The 24,435-nt window shown below is 41.2% G+C and overlaps 1 protein-coding gene across 1 annotated transcript; it reads left to right on the top strand.

The window, feature by feature from the left end:
* IRF8 (interferon regulatory factor 8) lies at positions 1–23,570 on the top strand. The gene is made up of 9 exons (XM_063437441.1): positions 1–37; positions 2,760–2,933; positions 10,357–10,540; positions 10,807–10,871; positions 11,755–11,863; positions 12,865–12,912; positions 16,366–16,752; positions 18,732–18,844; positions 21,442–23,570. Exons 2-9 carry the CDS (start codon positions 2,760–2,762, stop codon positions 21,613–21,615), a joined length of 1,254 nt encoding a protein of 417 aa, XP_063293511.1. The 5' UTR covers positions 1–37; the 3' UTR covers positions 21,616–23,570.
* The last annotated feature ends 865 nt before the right edge of the window (positions 23,571–24,435 follow it).

Raw genomic sequence — 24,435 nt, 5'->3', positions numbered from 1 at the left:
ATTCAGCACACTGCACAGAGGACAGCACTCAGCTAAGGTAAACTATGGCACACTCAGAGCTGGCATAAGGGGGCATCACTTGCTGGGGGCAGATAATGGCTGGGAGATTTATCATTGGGGCTGTACAGGGTGGTTAAACTAATAGCCTTCAGTGGCAGTCCATTGAATTCTAGATCAGCATACACTGCAGTGCAGTACAGGGGTGGGGAGGGGGGCTTACTAACACCTGTAACAGCTGCTGCAGAACATCTTTAATATCCAGAACTGAACACAGGCACATCCAATACAATAGTCATTGGCAGATGTCCCAACAGGTTCTGGATCAGGTCCTCTACTTACAGCAGCAGCCTTTGCTATGGGACAGTAACTACTAGGGGGACCCTGTAGGTTAACATAGTTCTGGGACAACGTTCTAACCGTGGAGCAGTCACCATGGAAACCGATAGAACACTCTACATTGGAAACCTATAGAATATTCCTATACATTGCTTGACTGGGCTAGATACTATCTGCAAACATTGATTTCTAACATTAACTATGTTTCTATGACTTAAGGGTAGATTGAGAGGTTTAACATTGAGACACTTAATGCTTGTTTTAACTAATCAATGGATGATGATGATGCAAATGATAATTTGCATAATTTAAGGATGAAATAGGAAACGTACATATATAATAATGATATTTTAACTGTATTAATATAAGTATCAGACATAAAAGTAAATATAATAAATGTACGCTAACGGTTATTAAACTAGGAGTTTAGTTTGGCAGTGCACGTAGTCTGTTATACTCACACTGACAGGGCTATTTACACCAGGGTGAACTTTCAGGAATTGAAAGCCAGTTCAATGGGAATTTTTAATTTTAGCCCCAAAAATATAAATTTAAAAACAAAGCCGATTTGGAGATTTTTCCCAGTTAGGCTATTGCGGCTAATATCTGACATTTACTTTGAATTCACTTTTAATCCCTGAATGTTCACGCTTGGGTGAAATACGTGATTTCTAAATTATGTAGGTCACATCCTTGTACTTTGCTATATGTGAATTTCATAAATGATACGGGTTGTATGTAAAAAAAACAATAGCTCACTCCACCCTTTTAATTGTATAGTGATTGAGTAATGCTGGTGGATGCTAAAATCTGGGTGGTTTTGCCAAGTTGGACTCCTCTCGAAATAATTGTCTACTTGCAGTTGTATTTTCCTTGTGTATAGGCGGGTACTTTAACCCAGTTTGAACAATCATTCACGCTGCCAATCAAACAAACTGACACTTGTTTTATATATAGATATACAGGAAACTGTACTTATGGTTCTTGTTTGGCTAAACGGAAATACACCCTACGTGTTAGTGCCCTTAGATTTAGATTTATCTAACAAACTCTGCTCTAAAGCCCTGTTGGTTAGAGAGAGATACCAATTCACATAAGACATTTACTAATTACAGGGGACATGGAACTAACCCATTCATATGATGCGGAGGTAATAAATGTAATGCAAACAGAGAAGTGCAGAAAATTCGAAACTAATGGCTTTGTATGGCGATTGATTCTATTTTAGAATTTCGCTCCACTTTATGGTTTGACACACATTTCTAAATGTTCTCTTATGTCACCAAAGCAAGACATTTGAAGATGAATAAATGATGGGTGCTGTGCCAGTATTAAAGGCTGCTTCCATGACTGCACACGTTAAACAGACATATCGCATGTGTTAGTAGTGAATATTGTGTTGAGTGAACCTTTTTAAGATGTCACAGTGTTCTATCATGATGAAATGGTTTATCCTGCACGCTTTGCATAAAGTACGTACCTTTGCGTTGAAATTAAAATATGCCAGAAATGAATTCACATTCACTGACCTCATCCTCTAAGCATTCTTCTGGCTTTATCAATGCCAATCTTCTATTCATATCCTTCAACCCATTTCCTAAACTACAATCAGTGTTTATACTGACAGCAGGAAGCGTTTTACCTTTTGTGGCCGTGCCCTTGTTTTCTTACTGTGAAGTTTTACTGGTAGTGTCATTTCCCCTGGGGAAGAAATGCAAACTATTCAATATTTCAATAGTTATGAAAGTGAAAAAGAAAATACTTTTACTAACTTAACCCCTTAAGGACATATGACATGTGTGACATGTCATGATTCCCTTTTATTCCTGAAGTTTGGTCCTTAAGGGGTTAAAGGGACACTGCCGCACAATATAATTGCATAGGTAGACAGTCTTCAAATACATATAATACAAGGAGTTTTCTGCATGTTTAAAATACCATGTAAAAAACCTTGCCTGGTTTTTAACCTCTGTATGAAAGCTCCTTACGCTCTCCAGACCGATCTTTAGTGTTAAAGGAGCCATTCAGTAACTTCTCGCAGCTAGACATGACTGATTGCAAGGTGTTTAGCACAGACTGGGAATTTGAAAATATTGCAAGATCTGTTGGATTGAACTATAGCTTTCTGTGTATCACTCACTCCGTGTATCAGTCACAGACAGTGTGGTAGCAAAATTCTACTTCTATGTTCAAATTTAGACAGCTCTCAGTTTTGTCCTGTGGTAAAGAGAACACTGGCTCCTTCGTAGGTTCATCTGTTTTTTTAATACTTACGAAATCTTTTAAGACAATGTAATGGATCCACCTTCGCCATTCTTAAACCATACTAAATTTCATGGCAAAGCTACTTTTAAAATGCCATGTCTCCCCTCTGGAGCAACAATGCTGTAAATTTCTAACGCTAAAACTGCTGCGTTTTTCAGATGTGTGACCGCAACACAGGCAGGAGGCTACGACAATGGCTAATAGAGCAAATCGACAGTGGATACTACTCCGGACTTGTATGGGAAAATGATGAGAAAAGCCTTTTCCGAATCCCCTGGAAACACGCTGGAAAGCAGGACTACAACCAGGAAGTGGATGCATCTATTTTCAAGGTAAATAAACCTTATTCTATGCATTGAGTCAGATTAGGGCAGGTTAAACCATGAAAATGGACTTTGTCCCAAATATGGCAAAACCCAATGTAGCATCCTATGTGCACAATTTATGCAAATCGTGTCTTATTCAGACTTATTCAGAATTATTGGTGGTAAGGAGATAAATTGCCTGTCTCACGCCTATTTACTCTTAGTTTTGGCATTCCGTGTGGACCATTTTTCTTTAATTACTGAAGGAGCAGTTGTAGGACAATATTCTATAAATGAGCAATCACCGTGGTAACCAAAGAACTATGTCTGCTGATTGTTTCACTGTTTAGTCCAGAGTCATTCCTTGTAACGAACCACCATTGTGTCATGAATATGTTCATGGCTTTGCTATGTCTGTGGGCGAGTGGGAGTCATAAATTGGTTAAACGTTTATAGTGCTGGTAATAGCGCTAATTTCATAGTGCTGGTGGATTGTAATTTACTACACGTGAATGGATATGGCTACCTATTTACTACCCAAAGCTCACCCTTTCTGTATGTCCCCTCCTCCCAGATTGAAGTACAACTTGGAGTGATAAAAGGCTCAATTTAAGATTCTGGTGCTTGCTTACAAGTCCCTACATAATGCTGCTCCAACCTACCTATCCTCCCTGATATACAAGTATGTCCAGTCAAGGCCCCTACGCTCTGCCAAAGACCTACGTCTATCCTCTGTCCGTACTCCCACCTCTAACAGAGGTGTAAGGAACAAGCTTAAATATAAATAATGAGAATGCAGGGAAGTAGTACATTAGGAGAGTTGAAAATTATGAATAACATGATAGCTTCACTGTACAACAAGCTACTTCAAGATAATGATGGTAAGATAAGGTAAATAAAAGAAAACAGGCATCAACATGAACTTTAAAGTCAATGGTTGCTAGGAGCCAGGGTGATACTTCACCATGAAGTAAGGTGGCATGCTGCTTTACTTCGCCAAGTCTGCGGCTTGTGTCTTGCATCTCTCTTGCAGGCTTACACCCGATACCTTTGCTGACTATCTGAGTCAGGTATGGAGACAATTTCCAGAAAGTCCATGCTAGGCCGCTCCGCCAGCCCTAGGCTGTCTCAAGAGCCTCTGTGCGGACCCCACTGCTCCGGTTTCCCACACCACCATGAGCATAGTCTTGATGAGATGCTTTAGCCGCTTGAGCTTGTGGTTGCTTCTGTTGAGTATGTGGGTCATGCACCAGGGTTGGCCCCCTTCGGGCTCTCGGCCCCGGAAGGCAGTAGCGAGCATTGGGCACTTTCTGGACTGGATGTGGTTTTCAGGTGTGCCTTCTTCTTCCCCGGTTTCTTTGATCTGTGGGTTGATCTGGTGCTGCGAGGTCTGCCAGCGTCGTGGTGCAGACGGCTGGGATGCGGGGGTCGCTACCTGTCAGTCTGTTGCCGCTTTCCCTCAGTCTGCACCTGTAGCGGTACTTACCCTTTCCAGGGGCCGGCCGGGATCCTCTGTTCAAGCCGCGCGCGGCCCTGCTGCTGCACGAGACGCGCGCGGCTCATCCGACGGCTACAACAGGAAGGCGGGCAGTGACCGCGAGAAGCGGTCACGTGTCCCGCCTGACTCTAAGAGCGCGCCGCGGGTCTCAGGCGCGCTCTTAAAGGGAGAGTGGGAGCCTAAATTGGCAAAGGCCTCCCATTGGTCCCTGTCATGCCACACTCCCCATACACTTACCTTTTGGGGGCGTGGATGTGACAGGGATCAATCAAAATAGATGTTAAGATATATATACTCACCTCTTTCCCTTAGTTCCTTGCCCTATCATGGTTTCTGTTTCAGTACCCTTTAGCACTTGTTGTAATCAGTTGTGTTCCTTCGTACTTGACCTTGGCTTTGTTTTCTGACTACGTTATCTCTTTATCCAGGCTCTCCAGACGCTCTTATCTATAACTATTCCAGCAACGACACCTAACCCTCCTACACCTCTTCTTCCTCAAGTATCTACTTTGCCTAATACTTCGGCCCATTTAACACCTCCTCCTAGGTATGGAGGGGACTCTAAGACATGCAGAGGTTTCATTAATCAAATAGTATTCCACTTTGAGATGTATCCACGTTCCTTTCCCACAGAAAGGTCTAAGGTGGGGTTCCTTATGCACCAACTTACCGATAAAGCACTTGAGTGGGCAAATCCTATTTGGGAGGCTAATGGACCTATGGTGCATGATTTCAATAGTTTTCTTACGGCTTTTCGTAGAACTTTTGACACAACGAAAAGGTCAAAAAATTCCGCAAGAGCATTAATGAGAATTAAACAGGGTTCTAGGTCTGTGGCTGACTAGGCTATTCAGTTTCGTACCCTTGCTTCACAGGTAGATTGGACCAACAATGGGTTAACTACTGCATTCATGGAAGGTTTATCTGACACTATATTGGATGAGTTAGCAGCTAAGGAGCTTCCTATTGCATTAGAGGACCTTATTGACTACCTCATTGATATAGATAATAGGATTCGTGACAGGCTCTATACTAAGAACAGGAATAGATGTTTGGTTACACCTATTAACCCCAGAGTTGATAAGCCTGAGAGTGTTAAAGTATCTGAGGAGGAACCCATGCAATTAGGGGTTGCCAAACTCTCTGATACTGAAAAATTACATAGAAGAAGGGACGGACTCTGCCTATACTGTGGTAGGAGAGACCATACTCCGATATCGGGGTAGGTGCTGTCTTATCCCAAAGAGAGTCGCCTGAAAAGCCATTGCTTCCTTGTGGCTTCTTTTCCAAACAAATGTCCAAGGCAGAAAAGAATTATGATGTGGGTAATCGCGAACTCCTTGCTATTATTTTAGCACATTTGTTAGAAGGAGCTAAGGATCCCATCCTCATATTTACGGATCACAAGAACCTATCCTACCTTAGTGAGGCTAAAAGATTGTCTTCTAGGCAGGCTAGGTGGTCACTGTTTTTGTCCCATTTCAATTATATTATCACCTATAGGCCAGGTGATCGCAACACTAAAGCAGACGCTCTGTCCAGACAGTTCGAAACTGCTGACAAACAGGAGATTGATGTTACTCCTGTCATTCCCCCAGACAGGATAATAGCTACTACTATTTTGTCTGTTTCCTCGTCCCTCTTGCAGACCATACAAGCGAAACAAAGCATGGCACCTAGCGAGAGGCCTAATGATAAACTATTCGTTGATGTTCCCAAGAGACGGGATATTCTGTCGTTGTATCATGACACTAAGACTGCTGGACATCCTGGTATTTCCGGCTGCTTTCTCCTCACAGGGCATGCCAAGTCTGGATGAGCATTTGGCTGGTTTGTGTAACACTTGGGAGCAGGTTCAGCGTTCTTTGGTGGATTCCGCTGCTCGCCAGAAGGTGCAGGCTGACAAGCATCGCAGGGCAGCTTCTTCTTATGTCGTGGGGGACAGGGTTTTGCTTTCCACGCGTAATTTTCGCCTCCGGGTGCCTTCTATGAAATTGGCTCCCCGCTTTATTGGTCCTTATCATGTTTTGCATAGGGTTAATCTTGTTTCATATGCCTTGGGTCTTCCTAAGAATCTGCGTATTCCTAATGTCTTTCACACTTCATTGTTGATGCCTTACGTACGCAACCGCTATACTCTGCATGCTCGTCCTCCCCCTCCTGTCTCTGTGGAGGGTCATGAGGAGTTTGAAGTTTCTGCCGTTCTTGACTCTCGTTTCCTTAGAGGTCGACTTCAATACCTGGTGCATTTGAAGGGCTATGGGCCTGAGGAGCACAGTTGGATTTCCGCTGACGCTGTTCACGCTCCTCGCCTTGTGCGTTCCTTCCATTCTCGTTTTCCTGCACGGCCTGGCCCTCCCCGCCCGGAGGGCGTGTCCTTGGGGGGGTACTGTAGCGGTACTTACCCTTTCCAGGGGCCGGCCGGGATCCTCTGTTCAAGCCGCGCGCGGCCCTGCTGCTGTACGAGACGCGCGCGGCTCATCCGACGACTACAACAGGAAGGCGGGCAGTGACCGCAAGAAGTGGTCACGTGTCCCACCTGACTCTAAGAGCGCGCCGCGGGTCTCGGGCGCGCTCTTAAAGGGACAGTGGGAGCCTAAATTGGCAAAGGCCTCCCATTGGCACTGTCATGCCACACTCCCCATACACTTACCTTTTGGGGGCGTGGATGTGACAGGGACCAATCAAAATAGATGTTAAGATATATATACTCACCTCTTTCCCTTAGTTCCTTGCCCTATCGTGGTTTCTGTTTCAGTTCCCTTTAGCGCTTGTTTTATTCAGTTGTGTTCCTTCGTACTTGACCTTGGCTTTGTTTTCTGATTACGTTATCTCTTTATCCTTATCTGCTCTGTTTGCCGGCTTGCTGTTTACTGTGTACCAGACCCCGGCTAGTCCTAGTTTACGCTGTCTCTTTGTGCCCTTGACCTCAGATCGCTCCTGACTCTGTACTTCTCCTATATACGTCGAGTCCGTCCACTCTAAGGTCCGGTAGACGTATCTCCCATCTGTGTTGTCTTCTGTTTAGTTGAATCATGCGTGTTGGGGTATATTTTCATTACAGCACCCCTCTATGCCACAGCTTCTGCCAAAATTCGCTGAAGATCGCATCCAGACGCTGTTCGAAACTATCCACGATACAGCGGCCAGAGCCAAGATGGCGATGATGGTGCTGACCGTCGTGGTCAGCACCATCATTGCCATCTTGGCTCTGGTCGCTGTATAGTGCGATGTAACAGGATCTGGTGAGTTCCCTGGCTCCCCTTGTTGCCTTACAGTAGAGCCTGTATGTTGATTGATTGTGCTGGGATATCCCTCATCGGCAGGGGGGGAAACGGGGGTCCAAAGTGCTTCAGCATATTACTGCAGGACTGCTCATTGGAAGGCCGCAATTCATAGTCGGATTCAGGATACTTCTCTGAGCACGGAAATCCACCCGGTTGAGTCTCAGGTATCAGCGATGCTCTGCTGCACCAATTTAGTAATTTTGGTGTGATTTGTCAGCAATATGTCGTTTTTTAGCATGTTTCTGCTCGGAGCCCACGTTAAGTGCGACCAGTCTGATCAACAGCTAGGCCCCGCCCCCCCCAGGTACCCATTGTTGATCCATTAAGTCAGCAATTTCTCTGAATTTCAGAGCAGGGCTGAGCCAAAACCTTGCGCTTCTCATTTTCTTTATTAAACGGATAGAGTGCAATAGTTTAAAATTAGACTTGTGCCCAGAGATTGCCTCGATTTTGGACACAATAAGCAGCAAAAACAGCAAGAGTCGAAGTCATAGTGGATTCACTACATCAATTGGGCCCAGCATTGGGCAATATGGAAGTGGGAAATGTAAAATGGCAACCTAGCAAGCATGCACACACAGCAGCAGCTAGCCAGCTGGGCCTGCACATGGCAGTGTGGTGCAGAAGTGGTGTTGAAGAGTAAAAAATGGATTACTGTGGCCTTGCTTAGTGGCATTGGGCTTTCTGGTAACTTTTCTATAGATTCCCAAAGCTGGTCTTTGAAATTAAAAATAAATGTGATGCTATAGACCAATGGAATACTCAAAGAGCTGGAAAGAACCAGACTGGTTGAGTATATTGCTGGAAATCAGAGGAAAATATAAATATAATAGCTGTGTAATCTGAAGAGATAGTAATAGTAGTAGATAAATAGAATAAATTGAATCACATCTAATACAAAGTGCAATCTTGCCTTAGTGACTCACCTCTATAAATGTCTCTCTAGAGATACCCTTCTCCTACTATTTACAACACATACAACTGGCTAGTGACTTTATTAGGGCTATATGAACGGTCAAGTCCAGTGGCTTATGGGTATGTACAGTAGGTAATTGTCATGCAACTGACATGGGTGTCCAGGATGTGGTCACACTATGTGCCCTACGTAGTTTAGGGAGTAACTTATGACTACTGCTAGCCCCAGCGTGATAGATAGCCTGTAAATACATAGACTAGATCATACTGAGTTCCCCCGACAAATAGATGAGGGACAGCATGAGGATACTGGCTGTGGAATAGCTATCAAACCCCTGTAGAGGACTGTTCGGTCCCTCTCGAATCTGGTGCCAGGTATTTGTAGCTCTAATGTGTAGAGGTTACATACAAAAATCAGGAGCTATTAAGCATGCATAGTTTAGTCCCATATAGCGTCAAAGGGAAATAACCTTAGACCGGCACATAAATTGTGACCACCAGGCGAGAGAGAGAGGTGAAAAATTAAGATTTAAGGTGCCTCTATGTGCAGAACCATACTTAGAATGTTGGTTGCCTGCACATAGTGATAGATAACCTAGTGAGGAAAAAAGTGAGGAAAATGAGCCCAGATGAGCCCAACGCGCGTTTCGGTGCTGAGATGCACCTTCGTCAGGGGCTGACAGCCTGGTGGTCACAATTTATGTGCCGGTCTAAGGTTATTTGCCTTTGACGCTATATGGGACTAAACTATGCATGCTTAATAGCTCCTGATTTTTGTATGTAACCTCTACACATTAGAGCTACAAATACCTGGCACCAGATTCGAGAGGGACCGAACAGTCCTCTACAGGGGTTTGATAGCTATTCCACAGCCAGTATCCTCATGCTGTCCCTCATCTATTTGTCGGGGGAACTCAGTATGATCTAGTCTATGTATTTACAGGCTATCTATCACGCTGGGGCTAGCAGTAGTCATAAGTTACTCCCTAAACTACGTAGGGCACATAGTGTGACCACATCCTGGACACCCATGTCAGTTGCATGACAATTACCTACTGTACATACCCATAAGCCACTGGACTTGACCGTTTATATAGCCCTAATAAAGTCACTAGCCAGTTGCATGTGTTGTACATAGTAGGAGAAGGGTATCTCTAGAGAGACATTTATAGAGGTGAGCCACTAAGGCAAGATTGCACTTTGTATTAGATGTGATTCAATTTATTCTATTTATATACTACTATTACTATCTCTTCAGATTACACAGCTATTATATTTATATTTTCCTCTGATTTCCAGCAATATACTCAACCAGTCTGGTTCTTTCCAGCTCTTTGAGTATTCCATTGGTTCTTTCTATATATAGGGGTTAAGCCCCAGGACATTTCTGGAGTGTCCATCAAGGTGTATATTTCCACCAACGAGACGGTCCCAATTTCTGGACCCATTCTCACGGGTGGAAATTTCTTCTGTTACGATGCTATAGACCAGTCCCAAATCAGGACACTTCTGTTGGACCCCTGACTGTTGGGAGATTGCATGGCTTCCCACAATGCGTACCGTGGTTTCTGCTTAGCATTGTGGGAGACCAATGTCTACACTTTCGATACCGGTACATTTGGTAATTTTGTCAGTACAATGTAAATATTACATGAAAGGATGTTCTGTGGATAACAAGCCCCGTTTCTGTGATAATTTGAGGCTGTGTGATGTGACCATGTAAGGCAGCAGCTCCGGTTTTGTTTTGCAGGCATGGGCTGTTTTTAAAGGGAAATTTAAAGAGGGCGACAAAGCTGAACCAGCAACGTGGAAAACCCGGCTCCGCTGTGCCCTCAACAAGAGCCCAGACTTCGAGGAGGTGACAGAAAGATCTCAGCTGGACATTTCCGAACCCTACAAGGTGTACAGGATAGTGCCAGAAGAAGAGCAAAAGGGTACGTTTAGAAGTGGAGAGACTGTCACATGGGTCTTATTGTAGCCCGGGATGTAGGTAGCCTCGGGATGCTGAAAGCTCTGTGCTTTTGGCAGATTAACCCATTTAACACCACGTGTCCAGCACATTGCTTTGTATTGGGCTTGGTACATCCCTTGAAATCAAAGGGTTAAAGAGCCAGAACAAGGCAGCCATATTTCTTAATGACATAAGTCTGACATAAGTTTTCTTGCCCGTAATTTACCTTGCTGCATTCTTCCTCTGCAGGTAAACCAGGGTGTGCGAACCTGAATGATGCCACAGATATGGAATGCAGCTCAACAGAGATGGAGGTGAGAGGCCCGATACAGTATCAGCGTGATCTAAAGTTTATGTGGTTTATTCATTCAGTAAAAAATGTACCTATTGAGACTTTTTTTGGCATGAATATTACATTGTAATTGTCAACTCAATCTTCAGCAGATAACATCTGAAGTTGTTTAAATCTCACACATTGAACCAAAACACAAACTGGCCTTCTATTAGAGGACTACATAAATTGCTTTGCGATCAATACATACAGTTAAAACCATAAATTAATTTTAATACAGGGAGATGATTATTAATATTGTCAGTATTATAACACCATTTACAGTATATCTACAAGTGACTGTGACTAAATAGTTTGACATGCAGGAACAAGATGTGATGAGGGTCCTGCTAAACCCTCACACAGTCTAAAGAGAGTGGATATAAGCTACACAATATATGAGATGTAGGATAAGAAGGAAGGATGGGATACAGGGCCCTTGCACAGTCAGTGGCATGGCTCTCTCTCCTCAGAGAAGCCAAGTTGGAGAGATTTACATAAGATGTACAAAACAGGATAAAATCGAAATTTAGTCAGCATGGGAATCTTGTTCCAATCTGTCTGATGTGGAATTACACCCTAGCAAAAAACTGGCAGTGTTTCTAGCCCAAATTTTGCACAGACTGGGTTTCCTGCTCCATAACCATCTCAGCTAGTTGAAGTTGTTATGGTGCTTAGAGTAACTTTTTATAACTAACTATTTAACAGGAGTTATGATTTGGTGCACAGTCTTGGTGAATGTGTTGATGCTATTGTAGTTTATCATAATGATATTATGTATCATTTGTTTGCCTGTGGGGGCGGTGACTGGCTTTGATACAGATCTTTTATGTTTCCTTGGTCTGATTTGAGTGGTTTTCTTCCAGACGTCCACAGATGAGTATCTGACTATCATTAAACGTAGCCCCTCGCCAGCAAAAGACACCTGTCAGAAGCAGACAGGCCAGGACTGGTGGATATATCCTCACAATACAGGTGGGTACAGTGGTGCCTTAATTCATCATTTCACTGTGACATCACATTAGTATTGTTGAATTACATTCCATGGAGGAATTTAACATACTACCCCCCTCCCAATTTCTATAACAGTTAATTGATGCTGTGGACCTAGTCACCTTATGGTTGTCCTGCACAGTCTCGTTCGATAGAGGTGGGGTAGTGAGATATTACAATCATGTAACAAAGAGTGACTTGAAGAAGGGACTAGTTTGCAACACATCTCCATCCCTTCCTAAATTAAATTATTTATGCTAACACATGTTAAGTTAATTTTAGCTTTTAGAGATGTCGTAACTGCTGTAAATCAGGAAGTGTTTATCATTCAATTTCATCATGCTTGTCAGCTGTGCAGGGTCACATCTCGAGATAACGAGTAAGAAGTTGCACATGGATTAAGGATGCCCTGTTTTCATAGCCCCCCACCGTGTAGGACACAGGCAAGGGAAACCAGATCCCTCCCAAGATAAAGAGGAAATGACAGATACACACAAGCAACACATGTTGCAGCAACATATCAAATCAACACCAGCATAACCAATAAAAGATGGCAATTTCTCTACATACATCCTCTTACTGGGAATACAAGATGTTAATGTTTTTTTTTTTTTTTTATGTTAGAAAGAAGGAGAATACTAATGAATAAAAATGGCTGGTACATGACCAGCTCGCATCTCTGCCATATTCGCCATCTATTGCATCTACATTATACTGTCTATTTTAACACATGTGCTGGAATTTTTGGGAATCAGATTCCCAAACATGGCCCCTTCTGTAATAAATTGTCAAGATGTATACTGCCCCATATTTAAAAGGGGGATTTAAATAGTGATCACATTCAAAATAATGTGATTCTATAGGATAATAACTGATAATGGTAACCAGCTGCATTGAATGTATATTCTATGTCCTACATTTAGTATATGATTAGCAATATGAAGACCAGAAGGTTTAAATGACAGGTTTCTGTCTCTCCTTAGGAATATCAGCAATGGACGGTTATCCAGCATATGAGCCAATTTCTCACGGTAAGGAAGATTTATTTTTGGTTTAAAAATCTTAATTTCATAGAAGCACTCTCCCAGTCCTAGGGTTAGAAATTGCCCATCTGGTTATATTGCCCATCTGGTTATATGGCACTCTCACAGTCCTAGGGTTAGAAATTGCCCATCTGGTTATATAGCACTCTCACAGTCCTAGGGTTAGAAATTGTCCATCTGGTTATACAGCACTCTCACAGTCCTAGGGTTAGAAATTTCCCATCTGGTTATATAGCACTCTCACAGTCCTAGGGTTAGAAATTGCCCATCTGGTTATATAGCACTCTCACAGTCCTAGGGTTAGACATTGCCCATCTGGTTATATGGCACTCTCACAGTCCTAGGGTTAGAAATTGCCCATCTGGTTATATGGCACTCTCACAGTCCTAGGGTTAGAAATTGCCCATCTGGTTATATAGCACTCTCACAGTCCTAGGGTTAGACATTGCCCATCTGGTTATATAGCACTCTCCCAGTCCTAGGGTTAGAAATTTCCCATCTGGTTATATAGCATTCTCCCAGTCCTAGGGTTAGAAATTGCCCATCTGGTTATATAGCACTCTCCCAGTCCTAGGGTTAGAAATTTCCCATCTGGTTATATAGCATTCTCCCAGTCCTAGGGTTAGAAATTGCCCATCTGGTTATATAGCACTCTCACAGTCCTAGGGTTAGGCATTGCCCATCTGGTTATATAGCACTCTCACAGTCCTAGGGTTAGAAATTGCCCATCTGGTTATATGGCACTCTCACAGTCCTAGGGTTAGACATTGCCCACCTGGTTATATGGCACTCTCACAGTCCTAGGGTTAGAAATTGCCCATCTGGTTATATGGCACTCTCACAGTCCTAGGGTTAGGCATTGCCCATCTGGTTATATAGCACTCTCACAGTCCTAGGGTTAGAAATTGCCCATCTGGTTATATGGCACTCTCACAGTCCTAGGGTTAGACATTGCCCACCTGGTTATATGGCACTCTCACAGTCCTAGGGTTAGAAATTGCCCATCTGGTTATACAGCACTCTCACAGTCCTAGGGTTAGGCATTGCCCATCTGGTTATATAGCACTCTCACAGTCCTAGGGTTAGAAATTGCCCATCTGGTTATATGGCACTCTCACAGTCCTAGGGTTAGACATTGCCCACCTGGTTATATGGCACTCTCACAGTCCTAGGGTTAGACATTGCCCACCTGGTTATATGGCACTCTCACAGTCCTAGGGTTAGAAATTGCCCATCTGGTTATATAGCACTCTCACAGTCCTAGGGTTAGAAATTACCCATTTACTAATGACGTTGAGAGAAATGTAAATGTACTTTATCTTCCCATCTGCAAACCAGTAACAGGGCTCGCTTTGAATCACACAGGATGATGGCGTTGACATCCAGTGATACCATCTGTTTTTCCTTCTTTTAATATGTTGCGTCACACCCACCCATTTCCCAATAGGGTCCCCTGGCTAACTAAGTCTGTATTTTGCTTACACTTACCTGGGGTTATGTACAATCACAATGATTTTGAGGAAATCTAATCAGAGTTGTAGAAAGACACGTAGAAGGTGGCAGTATTGGAATCTCAGGCTGAGCTAGATTTAAGTAAAAGAACAAGCAAAATGAGGCCAGGGGGATAAAATAATACACGTTTATTCAAAATAAAAAGCCAGAGTGTAACAAGGTCTCTGGATACAAGGTACCTGTCTCTGTTGATACAATCAGTATTAGTCAATAATCTTTTGAGCTGAGCCAAGTATTTCAATGTATTGACTTAAGGTTAATATACAAGATAAGACAGTACCTTATCTGCTCTTATTTTACACCTTTCTGGTAAATGAACATATAATAAAGACACATTTTAAGATAGCGAGTCTGATTACTGGAAGTAATGTAATTTCTCTTCCAGAAAAAGGAGGAGTAAGTAATAATGATTTATCAAACGCAAACAGCAATTCGCTAAAAAAAAAAAAAAAAAAAAAAAAAGTCTTCCTGGAGGACTGCATAAAACCACAGACAGATAGGCAGTGATTCTTTGATTATTGATATAATGGACAGGACTCACTGTATTAACTCTACAATAAGATATAGAGTTCTCTAACGGGTTGGAACTTGCAGGTTCTATTTTCAAACTGAATAAAAGCACATTACACGTAATGATCATCCCCTTTATGTATTTCAAAACTGTACAGTTTATTCTCTGTAGGAGTAATCACGTATAATTGTTGAGGGAACTGCCAATTTTATAACAAAGCAACCAAGCTGGAAAAAATAGTACAGTTCTCGACAGTTCTTGGTTAATGATTAATCGCTTATAATTTTTCTTAAATGTACTGTTTGCCTTTAAACACAACCTCAGAATTTGTCATGGAACTTTCACATCAATAATCACTGAAGAGTTTCCTGTTTGTGACATTCGATACACGTAACTCTTCCATGCTGATCAAAAAACTTGTTCAGACAATCCCTGGTGACGTTGCTCGGTGCAATAAAATATGTCAAATGTAATATTGTCGGATTCATATGGATGTAAATTAAGAGGCCGTGCTAGAAACTGAAATCACGTTTTATATTCATCTTAAACAATTTTATTTCATATTATTAGCTGGTAAAAATAGTAAAGTTTAAAATAAATAATAAACGTAATTTTTACATTACACCATACGATAATTTGTTTTAATTCTTAAAAAGCGGTTACATACATTGTCAGAGGGATATCAGATAAGTCAGGATTCGAAGAATCATTATGACACGCAGGTGGACAGAACAGTTTATATTTTATAGTTGAGATTGCAAATAGTAGAGTGGACATAGCCTGGGTCAATGTAGTGGGAATGCGGTCTGGCGGTCTATTGGCTTTTTATGGAGTACCCCTCCATATGGGAGAGGGGGTTGTGTTCCCTGGTCGTTGCGAGCGTGAGGAAAGGGCCAGATGCGGGTAGCGAGGGGCCTTGTTGTTGCGTGTGTGTAGTCATAGTGCGATGGGGAAGGCCATGGTGGGCCCTGTGTAAGGTTTACTATTTTTTACACATATTTCAATAGCATACAGAGAAACATTATTTTTTCCATTACACTGTCCCTTTAAACACATCTCTAACACAGGAAGCACCTGACCGTCTGTGGGGAGCACACATTGCCCCGCATCAGTGAAGCGTAACTTGCATAGAAATTCTATCCACAATATAGATTTTATTGAATTGCATGTAAACAATTATTTTGTGTACGCCAAGAGCCATATCCTTTATGTATTATAAGAAAATAATTTTATATAATATGTATATACTGTATGCAGATGTTAAACGACCTTTGAAGCCATGATGATTGTATGACAGATATTTGAAAGTTACCCGATCACTAAATATCCTCAGAATTCACCGAACGTCCTTGATGTTCTATTGAGAGATATGAAAGTAAAAATTATACTGAATTCTCAATGATTTCTCTCTCATGCAGGTTTGTCACAGATGATAATTCAGTTTTTCTATAGTGGTAAACTGGTGAGCCACATTACCACCACACGTCCCGAAGGGTGCCGCATATCGCTAAGCCAGCACCTTCCTGGCGGAGAGAAGGTTTACGACATGGAAAATCTGGAGAACGTCCGATTCCCATCAGCTGAATATATTGCAAGCGAACGCCAGAAGCAGATTACTAGGAAACTATTTGGCCACCTTGACAGAGGAGTTCTCTTATACAGTAATAAGGAAGGTGTATTTATCAAGAGGCTTTGCCAAGGCAGAGTCTTCTGGAGCGGGAACTGCATGCCCTACAAAGACCGCCCAAACAAGCTCGATAGGGATGAAATAGTCAAGATCTTCGATACAAATATGTATATAAGAGGTATGTGCATTTCTTTTTAAATGGCCATTAACCACGTGCTGATAAACATAACAGATAAATATGTTATATTACGGTTTGATATTTATTTACCAGTGATAAACTCAACACAATAGGTCGTTGTGGTTTCACTTTAAGGATTAGCATTTGTGTTTATCATTTCCTGGTGATACAGGAGAAGTAATAAATAAAATCTCTCTCCCTGTGCTCCCTCCTCAGATCCAATGCAGTATTGAATAAAACACATGACATGTTACCATGCTCTTACACTCACTACCAAAGGTGCTGAGGATCTGAGGACAAAATATTATCTGGCTCCCTTATCTATTATCTGGCTCCCTAGATCTCCAAGACTGGGTTACGATGGAACTCTGTCACAGATACAATGTAAAATCCCCAGAATTTGCATTCTTTGCTGCCTGATTCTGCTTCTGCAGATATAAATGATCCCATGTTAAATGCTACCCCCCCAGGCTCAGCATCATACAGCTGTATGTGGAGTGCAAGGCCCGCTGACTAGTAGTTTATACCGTTGTGGGCTTTGTTACATTGCCAGTCCAATATAAACAGATGGCATTGCAAGGTGATTTGACGAATAATACTTATTAAACTTGTGTTAGGCCGTCCTACAGTAAATGTATTTCAAATATTGCTGTGAGTGAGGTTAGTGATCACCGGCTCATTGTAATTGATTATCCTTCTGGTACAGGGAAAGACTGATAAATTATCACTTTCACAGCTATCGTTTACTAGGCAGAAAACACTCCCTTATCTGCAATTAATGTTCTGCCAGTAACACATGTCACGTATTGCTTTCTCGAAAATGATGTATTAACCTGTGTAGGTCTCAGGGACAAAGGTAAGTGGAAGCCAAGATACAAGGTTCAAGTGCAGATAGGTTTTGCAGAAACACAACTTTATGACTTTAAGTATTCAGGTACAAGATTGACACTTTGTGAACCTGCTGGTAAATAATAGAACTTGATAGACTTCAATGCAGTCCTGAATGACATCCTAACATTAATAGCTGCGACCGATCCCGACAGGATCATGCTAAGGCTAAGCAGAAAGAAGTTGCAGTAACTGGCCATGCCATGTATTGTCTCTGTTAATCAGAATTACACTCGTTTTGTCATGTAGGGGATGTATAAGAAAAAAAGGCTGAAAAAGAGACAGGCTTAAAGGACCACTCTAGGCACCCAGACTACTTCAGCTTAATGAAGTGGTCTGGGTGCCAGGTCCAGCTAGGGTTAACCCATTTTTTTTATAAACATAGCAGTTTCAGAGAAACTGCTATGTTTATAAATGGGTTAAGCCTTCCCCCAAAGCCTCTAGTGGCTGTCTCACTGACAGCCGCTAGAGGCGCTTGCGTGATTCTCACTGTGAAAATCACAGTGAGAGCACGCAAGCGTCCATAGGAAAGCTTGAGGGTGGGGGCACCCTCAGGGCACTATAGTGCCAGGAAAACGAGTATGTTTTCCTGGCACTATAGTGGTCCTTTAAGCAAGATCTTTCATCAGTAAATGTAACGAAGCAGGTCATTCTTCAGACGTACAGAACATTTACAAACTCAGTATATAGATCTTTCAGGTTGGTCCTTTAATTAAATTTGTATCTATTTTACACAATCTTCCTGTACATCTGTAGATGCCATGGTGTAAACTGCGTGGCTAAAGTGACCCAATACCATAACTGGAAATGACTACTGCTCAATACGGAAATAAAGAGTAATTCATTCACAGACAGAGGTTATTCCGAATAAAAAGAAGCAATATTATTGCAGATATATATCAATGATTGTAACCATGGCGACCCTAGGTAAAAAGCAAACAGTTTGATTACTTAAACTGCAATGAAGCTATAGTGGTTATGGTGTTTGGAGTGTTCCTTTAAGTAGTTCTGTATGTATTTTACTTGATATTAGTTCACACAAAGCCAGTTGGACAATGTTCACATCCCATATTCCTCTCGCTCTCTTTAAGAACTTCAGCATTGCTACAGCCAAGGAAGGATTCCTGAAAGCAGGATCACGCTATGCTTTGGCGAGGAATTTCCTGACGCAACTCCACTGCAACTCAAACTAATCATTGTGCAGGTAAACCGAATCGCCAGATACATTTTTATTGGATTAGAAAAAGAATCAGTGGGGGAAGTTTGATGCGGAATAATGTCTATTTGGGGGGGGGGGGGGGGGGGATTTATTTTGCTGTTAATGATCAATTCCAAGTTTTTTTCCATCATTTATTCATTTTGTTACTTCACCTGTTCTTTTGTGTAACTTTTTGTGTTGCACATTCCATTTAATAACCTTTACTCTTTTTGCGCTTAAACATATTACATTTTCTGGTGTTCTCCTTCATTACTGTAATTTCTTATTTGATAGTAAAAGTAAAATGGTTAAAGAGCTTAAATAACTCTTAATAGTGGCAGCCAGGGGCCTCTCTTCCTGGTCAGTGTAGGAATAGCTTGCAAGGACGAATAGGAGTTGCATTTCCAGATGACCAGAAATAAATGGAAAACAAAAGCAGAAAGGTCCGAAGGGGGAGTACATTTAAATAATGGGTAATAGGAATTAAGTGAATCCACCTATGTGGTTCAGAGCTACAAGCTAGCTCGGGGTAGATGCTCAAACCGTTCAGTATGGTTCACTATGTAAAGGGTAGTGAATGAGGCTAACAAAGTTCCAAAAATGTATACAGTGTTTACTAATAATCCAGTCTAGATGGCTTGAATATGAAAATGTTGATAATCATAGAACATAACTGTAACAGTTAGTTTGCCTTTAAACATTCTGCAAGATCTTTGTGTTTATTGAACTGCTGTGCGTCATTGATCAATCACGACATCCAAATTATTTAATTCAAACAGATGAATAAAAAACCCACATTTTAGCGCGCCCAGGAAAGCTTGCTTTTTAACATAACACTTCCTAAAACATAAACAGAAGCACAGTTAGTACCTGCCTCCGATACACTTGATGAAGTTTACACAGGAAGCTGTTGTTAATGTTTTAATGATCTGAACAGGCATGTCTCTATATAGTATAAAAGGTGTTAAATGTAGTTTATTTTTAGATGTAAAGCAAGCAAACAATCACTGAAGTGAGTTAGAGTGCAATGTTTCGTAACAAGACAGGATCAGACATGGGGCGGTTGGCAAATGAGGCAATTGGCTCCCAGGCCACTAACATTGGAGGGCTAGCAAATGAGCATCTACAGGAATCTCAGAAAATACTCCTTCACATTGGGCAGGCCATACTGACTAAGTATTGTATGACCATCCATGCCTCTATCTGCAGGTTTCGTGCTTATAAAACAGCCTCCCCTGACAGTAGAGTTTCAGAGTAATTAGAGCTACGGTCTTTCATTTCTACACAGTGCATACGGGGTGCGCTAAAATATTTCCACCCTATAGTATAAAGTACAAGGATTTGTAAATTCCAGGTTTATAGCAAGCAGAGTGTCCGCTCACTCAGCAGCCAAGCACGATTAACTAGAGACTGAGGATTATTATCAGAACACGTCATCGTTTCCTGCAGTCTGTCTGCTTGGATCATTGCATGTACCATGTATTGAAATGTTAGCAAGTAGAAAGGTGCTATAAAATGAAGCTAGATTTGAAGAATTTAGATAAATATTGTAAAAAGAGAACTCAGAGAAACACTCTAGTGTTAGGAATACAAACCTGAATTCCTAATGCTATATTGTCCCTGACTCTAGTTAAATACAGGCATCCCCCCTCCTGTTTGCCATAAAAATAAATAAAAAGTGACTTATTCCAACTCTTTTTCCAAGACTTCCTCAGCGCTACTCAGCTCTCCACCACACATAACATCATTAAAGAGGCATAGCCTCGTCCACGATGGTCCAATCCAATGTTCCTCAAATAGGAGCATTGCGTATATGAATACCATGCGTGGCGAATGCCGATCTTGCATTCAATGCTTTTCAACGGCTAATCGGTCCGTGTAGCGGAAGCACGTCTGGTCAGACTGATAGCCACTAGAGGTGCATAAAATGGACAGTTCTACAAAACTGCAATGTTTACATTGCAGGGTTAAGAGAACGGGACCACTGCACTCAGACCAAGTGAAATTGGTGACTTTAGTGTTCCTTGAATCATAGTGATGCCATACTAGACTGTCTTTCATATGTGCTGTAATTATGCTTTCATTGAGCATGGGGGTACATTGGTGGACCCCTAGCATTCATGGACACTGAAGATGTTATTTCCTGCAACTCCCATCATTCTCAGCTGGGTAAAGCTAGAGTACTGCATTGTGAATGCAGGTACCTCCAACTTCCTTATGAACACGGCCATTTCAGGGACACTCAGATGACGAATTATATGTATTTTTTAAAAGCTTTCTTTATTTAAGACTTATGTAGACGTATGAAACGGTAACACAGCAGGTCATGGTATCTGACATAATATTAGGCCAATTAAATTTAAATGCATAATGTAATTAATTGCCAGTATTTGACATCTTTCAAACAGATGGAAATTTTACATCTATAAGTATACAATTTCGTTTTTTTTTTGCTGGTGAGACGTTGGGGTCATTCTGTTTGCAGCAACAAACCATAAATATGTCAAGCGCTGCTATCCTTCCTGTTTGTGTATATTTTTGACTGCCTTGAAAAACCTGTCAGAGTAAATATGGTCTTTCAGCGTCTTCCCTCTGCTTTTCAGATTGAGCAGCTGGGCGTGAGGCAGATCACAGAGGAAGCGGTAAAGAGTTACAGCTCGGCAAGTCTGCATCTGCACCAAGACCCTCCGATGGATCAAGTACCACGCATCATTTCAGACGCTTGCACGCCACATCAGAGGTCGTTTTATAGAGAGAGCCAGCAAATCACCGTCTGAGTCACACAGTCATTCTTCTACATGTCTGTGCATTTGCAGAATTTTTATATTTCTGTACATTTTCACCATCTCCTATACTACTCGCTGACCCTAGAAGTTTGCAGTTTAAATAAAAACCAAGGTGTCAAACGTTGCGCAGGTGATGCCACCAATGACATTAACGCTTTCTTGTCGTCACATGGGTGTAGTCTCATCCATTTGTCAGTGAAAGGGGATTGGCTGTCTCCTGGGCAAAGTTTGAAGAATCCTGGTGATATTGAAATACCAGCAATTTTTCTGACATTACTTGCCTGTTACTGGGAGCAGTTCCAGGGTGATATCTGATGTATGTTTATGTACCTTATAGGTGTTAAGTGCACAGTGCGCAGGCTTCATGCATCAAAGGCAAATAAATCCAAAGACGAAGTACATAGTTTACTAAATCCTGCAAGTGTGGAAACCTAGTTTTAAAAGTAAACCATAGTGGTCTTGCAGTATAGCAAAATGTATTTTGGGCTTAATCACCAATGCAACAATTATGGAGAACTGACTAGAAAAAAAACACATTTTTGGCTTAAAAATTTCCCAAATTTGACATTTTAGGAGTTCTTTGATTCTACCCTAAAATCATTTAGTGAATGAATTCTAGTTGTGCTCGCTATATATTTAATACATTGTATCGGTGAAATGCCATGGTATTTGAAAACAAATACCACACACATCAACTGAAAAACATTCCTAGCAGGGCATTCTGGGAAGAGATGTGTGTGGGTAAAGTCCACGCAGGGCCCTGGGGAATATAAATAATCATGCCACTGTATATAGATATGAATCAAAGTGCCCATCCAGCCTGCCCATGTTGAGACCTCATATTTATTTGTCAAATTTTATGATCAGCATCTTCACTGTGTTAGTCTTTACCCTTTCCACTGAACAATGACTCCACATATCCGCTACACTTTCCATATCACTATTAGCTATTACTATGATTACTGGAAGGCTATTCCTGATATATAATACTGTCCTATCTGGTTCATTCTCGGTGTGAACCATATCCAGTGGAAGACCACGTCGGGTATCTACCACCATTTATGAGCCGTTGCCAATATAATCTATGCCCATTGCAGGGCTACTTTGGGTAACTACTATCTCTTATTTATCACTGACAGTAGTTACTTCACTCAATGGAGGGCTAATTCGGGTATCTACTACATTACCCTTTTGTAAGAAAGTATACTTTTACATTGTGGACCCCAACATTCCACTGTAATGTTAATATGCCCCTCTTTCTCTAAAACCCCTACTATACTTCCTTTTTCAGTGTATCCCTTACTGCTTTCTGTATCCTGTCTCCTTCAGTATATGATAAGAGTGAAGTCTTATCTGCTATGATTTGTTCTGCATGTCTGTCCAAACTTGGATCTTCATACTGACATTACTTTACAACTCCCATGATGCTTCGTCAGGCTGAAGAGGCAACAGTTAAAGCAAATAAATGGGGCAATTTTAGTGTAATGTAGGGATGCCAGACCTATAGTGTCCAATCATGTGGCAAACTTTCAATATGCCCAATTCCCAATTATTAAAATAAGGAATTATATAAATAGATCTCTGTATAGCACAGAAGTGAAGACACAATATATAAGTACTCTCTTTTATGAGTCACAAAACATTTTGCTTGATTTCTGTAATTGACCCGTTTACTCTTTATGTATAGATGCAGGGGAATTATTTCTAAGCAGCTATACAAGTCTTGTATATAGATAGATAAGCAAACGAAAGACTATTTTTATAATGTGAATTTTCTACAACATTTGCGAGTATGTTCAGTGTTCCTGAAATTCAGCAATTTGTGTTTTTAGCCAATGAAAATGTATATATGACCATTGTGATACAGAAATCCACTGTGCCTATGGATTTACAAAACAAGCGAACACCTTGCTATGTGAAGAGCTTTATATTTATAAATAGAAATATATTTTCTAACCAAGTACGGTAATAAAAGGTTTTTTTGTAGACTCTCATTTTATAGACTTTTTCATTTGCATTCTGTTTGATATTTTATTATTTAATTATGAAATCATAAGAAAATGAGTTAAATATAGTTGATTTAAAAAACATGTTTTAATTGATTTCAGAGACATTGGGTGACATTTCTTTTCACTACCTATAATTTTATATTATATATCAGACCAGAGTTGGATGGATCTTTTGTAATCTTTACATTCTTGACATGTCTTTGGTCTTGAAGGGTTAAGTCAACAGGGATTATGGGGAACTGAAAATAAAATTGCACATTGTAGGCAAAAACAGTAGGAATTTAAAATAATTTCAGTGCAGCTATTTGTGTTTTGGTATCTATCAAAAACTCACCGTCAAAATGATCCCTTGAAAATGTTAAGTTATTTCAGTGACACAGTAATGGTGACGCACTCATAAGAGCACAGTGACTAGAGAGCACTTCTCAATTATTATTATCATTTATAAAGCGCCAACTATGTCTGCAGTGTTGTACAATTAAACAACGGGGCTATGAAGAATGCCCTACTTAAACACTTACAATCGATGAGGATTTGAGGTATGAGGATATATTTTGTTAAGGAACACTAAGAGCAGGATTGAACCTGGGTCTAGCCTTATCACAGCTCTAACCAGCCAATATATGATGATGGTGGGGACCTTCCTTCCACATACATATTTAATGGGTGCCTGCACTCAAGATGACGTGGACTGTATCTACCTGAGCAAGGGGTATAACATGAATGACAATACAGTATGACACTCTCTAAGGTTACTAAATCCTCCCTTCCATGCTTTGATCGTTTAGATTGGGATTGTGGA

Source organism: Pelobates fuscus, chromosome 12 (genome assembly GCF_036172605.1).
Source record: "Pelobates fuscus isolate aPelFus1 chromosome 12, aPelFus1.pri, whole genome shotgun sequence".
In the NCBI taxonomy this organism is placed as follows: Eukaryota; Metazoa; Chordata; class Amphibia; order Anura; family Pelobatidae; genus Pelobates; species Pelobates fuscus.
Note: the sequence above shows the minus strand (reverse complement) of the source record. Positions and strands in the feature narration are given on the sequence as shown.

Excerpts from the sequence above, each read along its gene's own strand:
- IRF8 (XM_063437441.1), top strand. The coding sequence starts at position 2,760 with ATGTGTGACCGCAACACAGGCAGGAGGCTACGACAATGGCTAATAGAG. Across the intron at positions 10,541-10,806 it reads GCCAGAAGAAGAGCAAAAGG|GTAAACCAGGGTGTGCGAAC; the intron begins GTACGTTTAGAA and ends CTTCCTCTGCAG. Across the intron at positions 10,872-11,754 it reads GCAGCTCAACAGAGATGGAG|ACGTCCACAGATGAGTATCT; the intron begins GTGAGAGGCCCG and ends GTTTTCTTCCAG.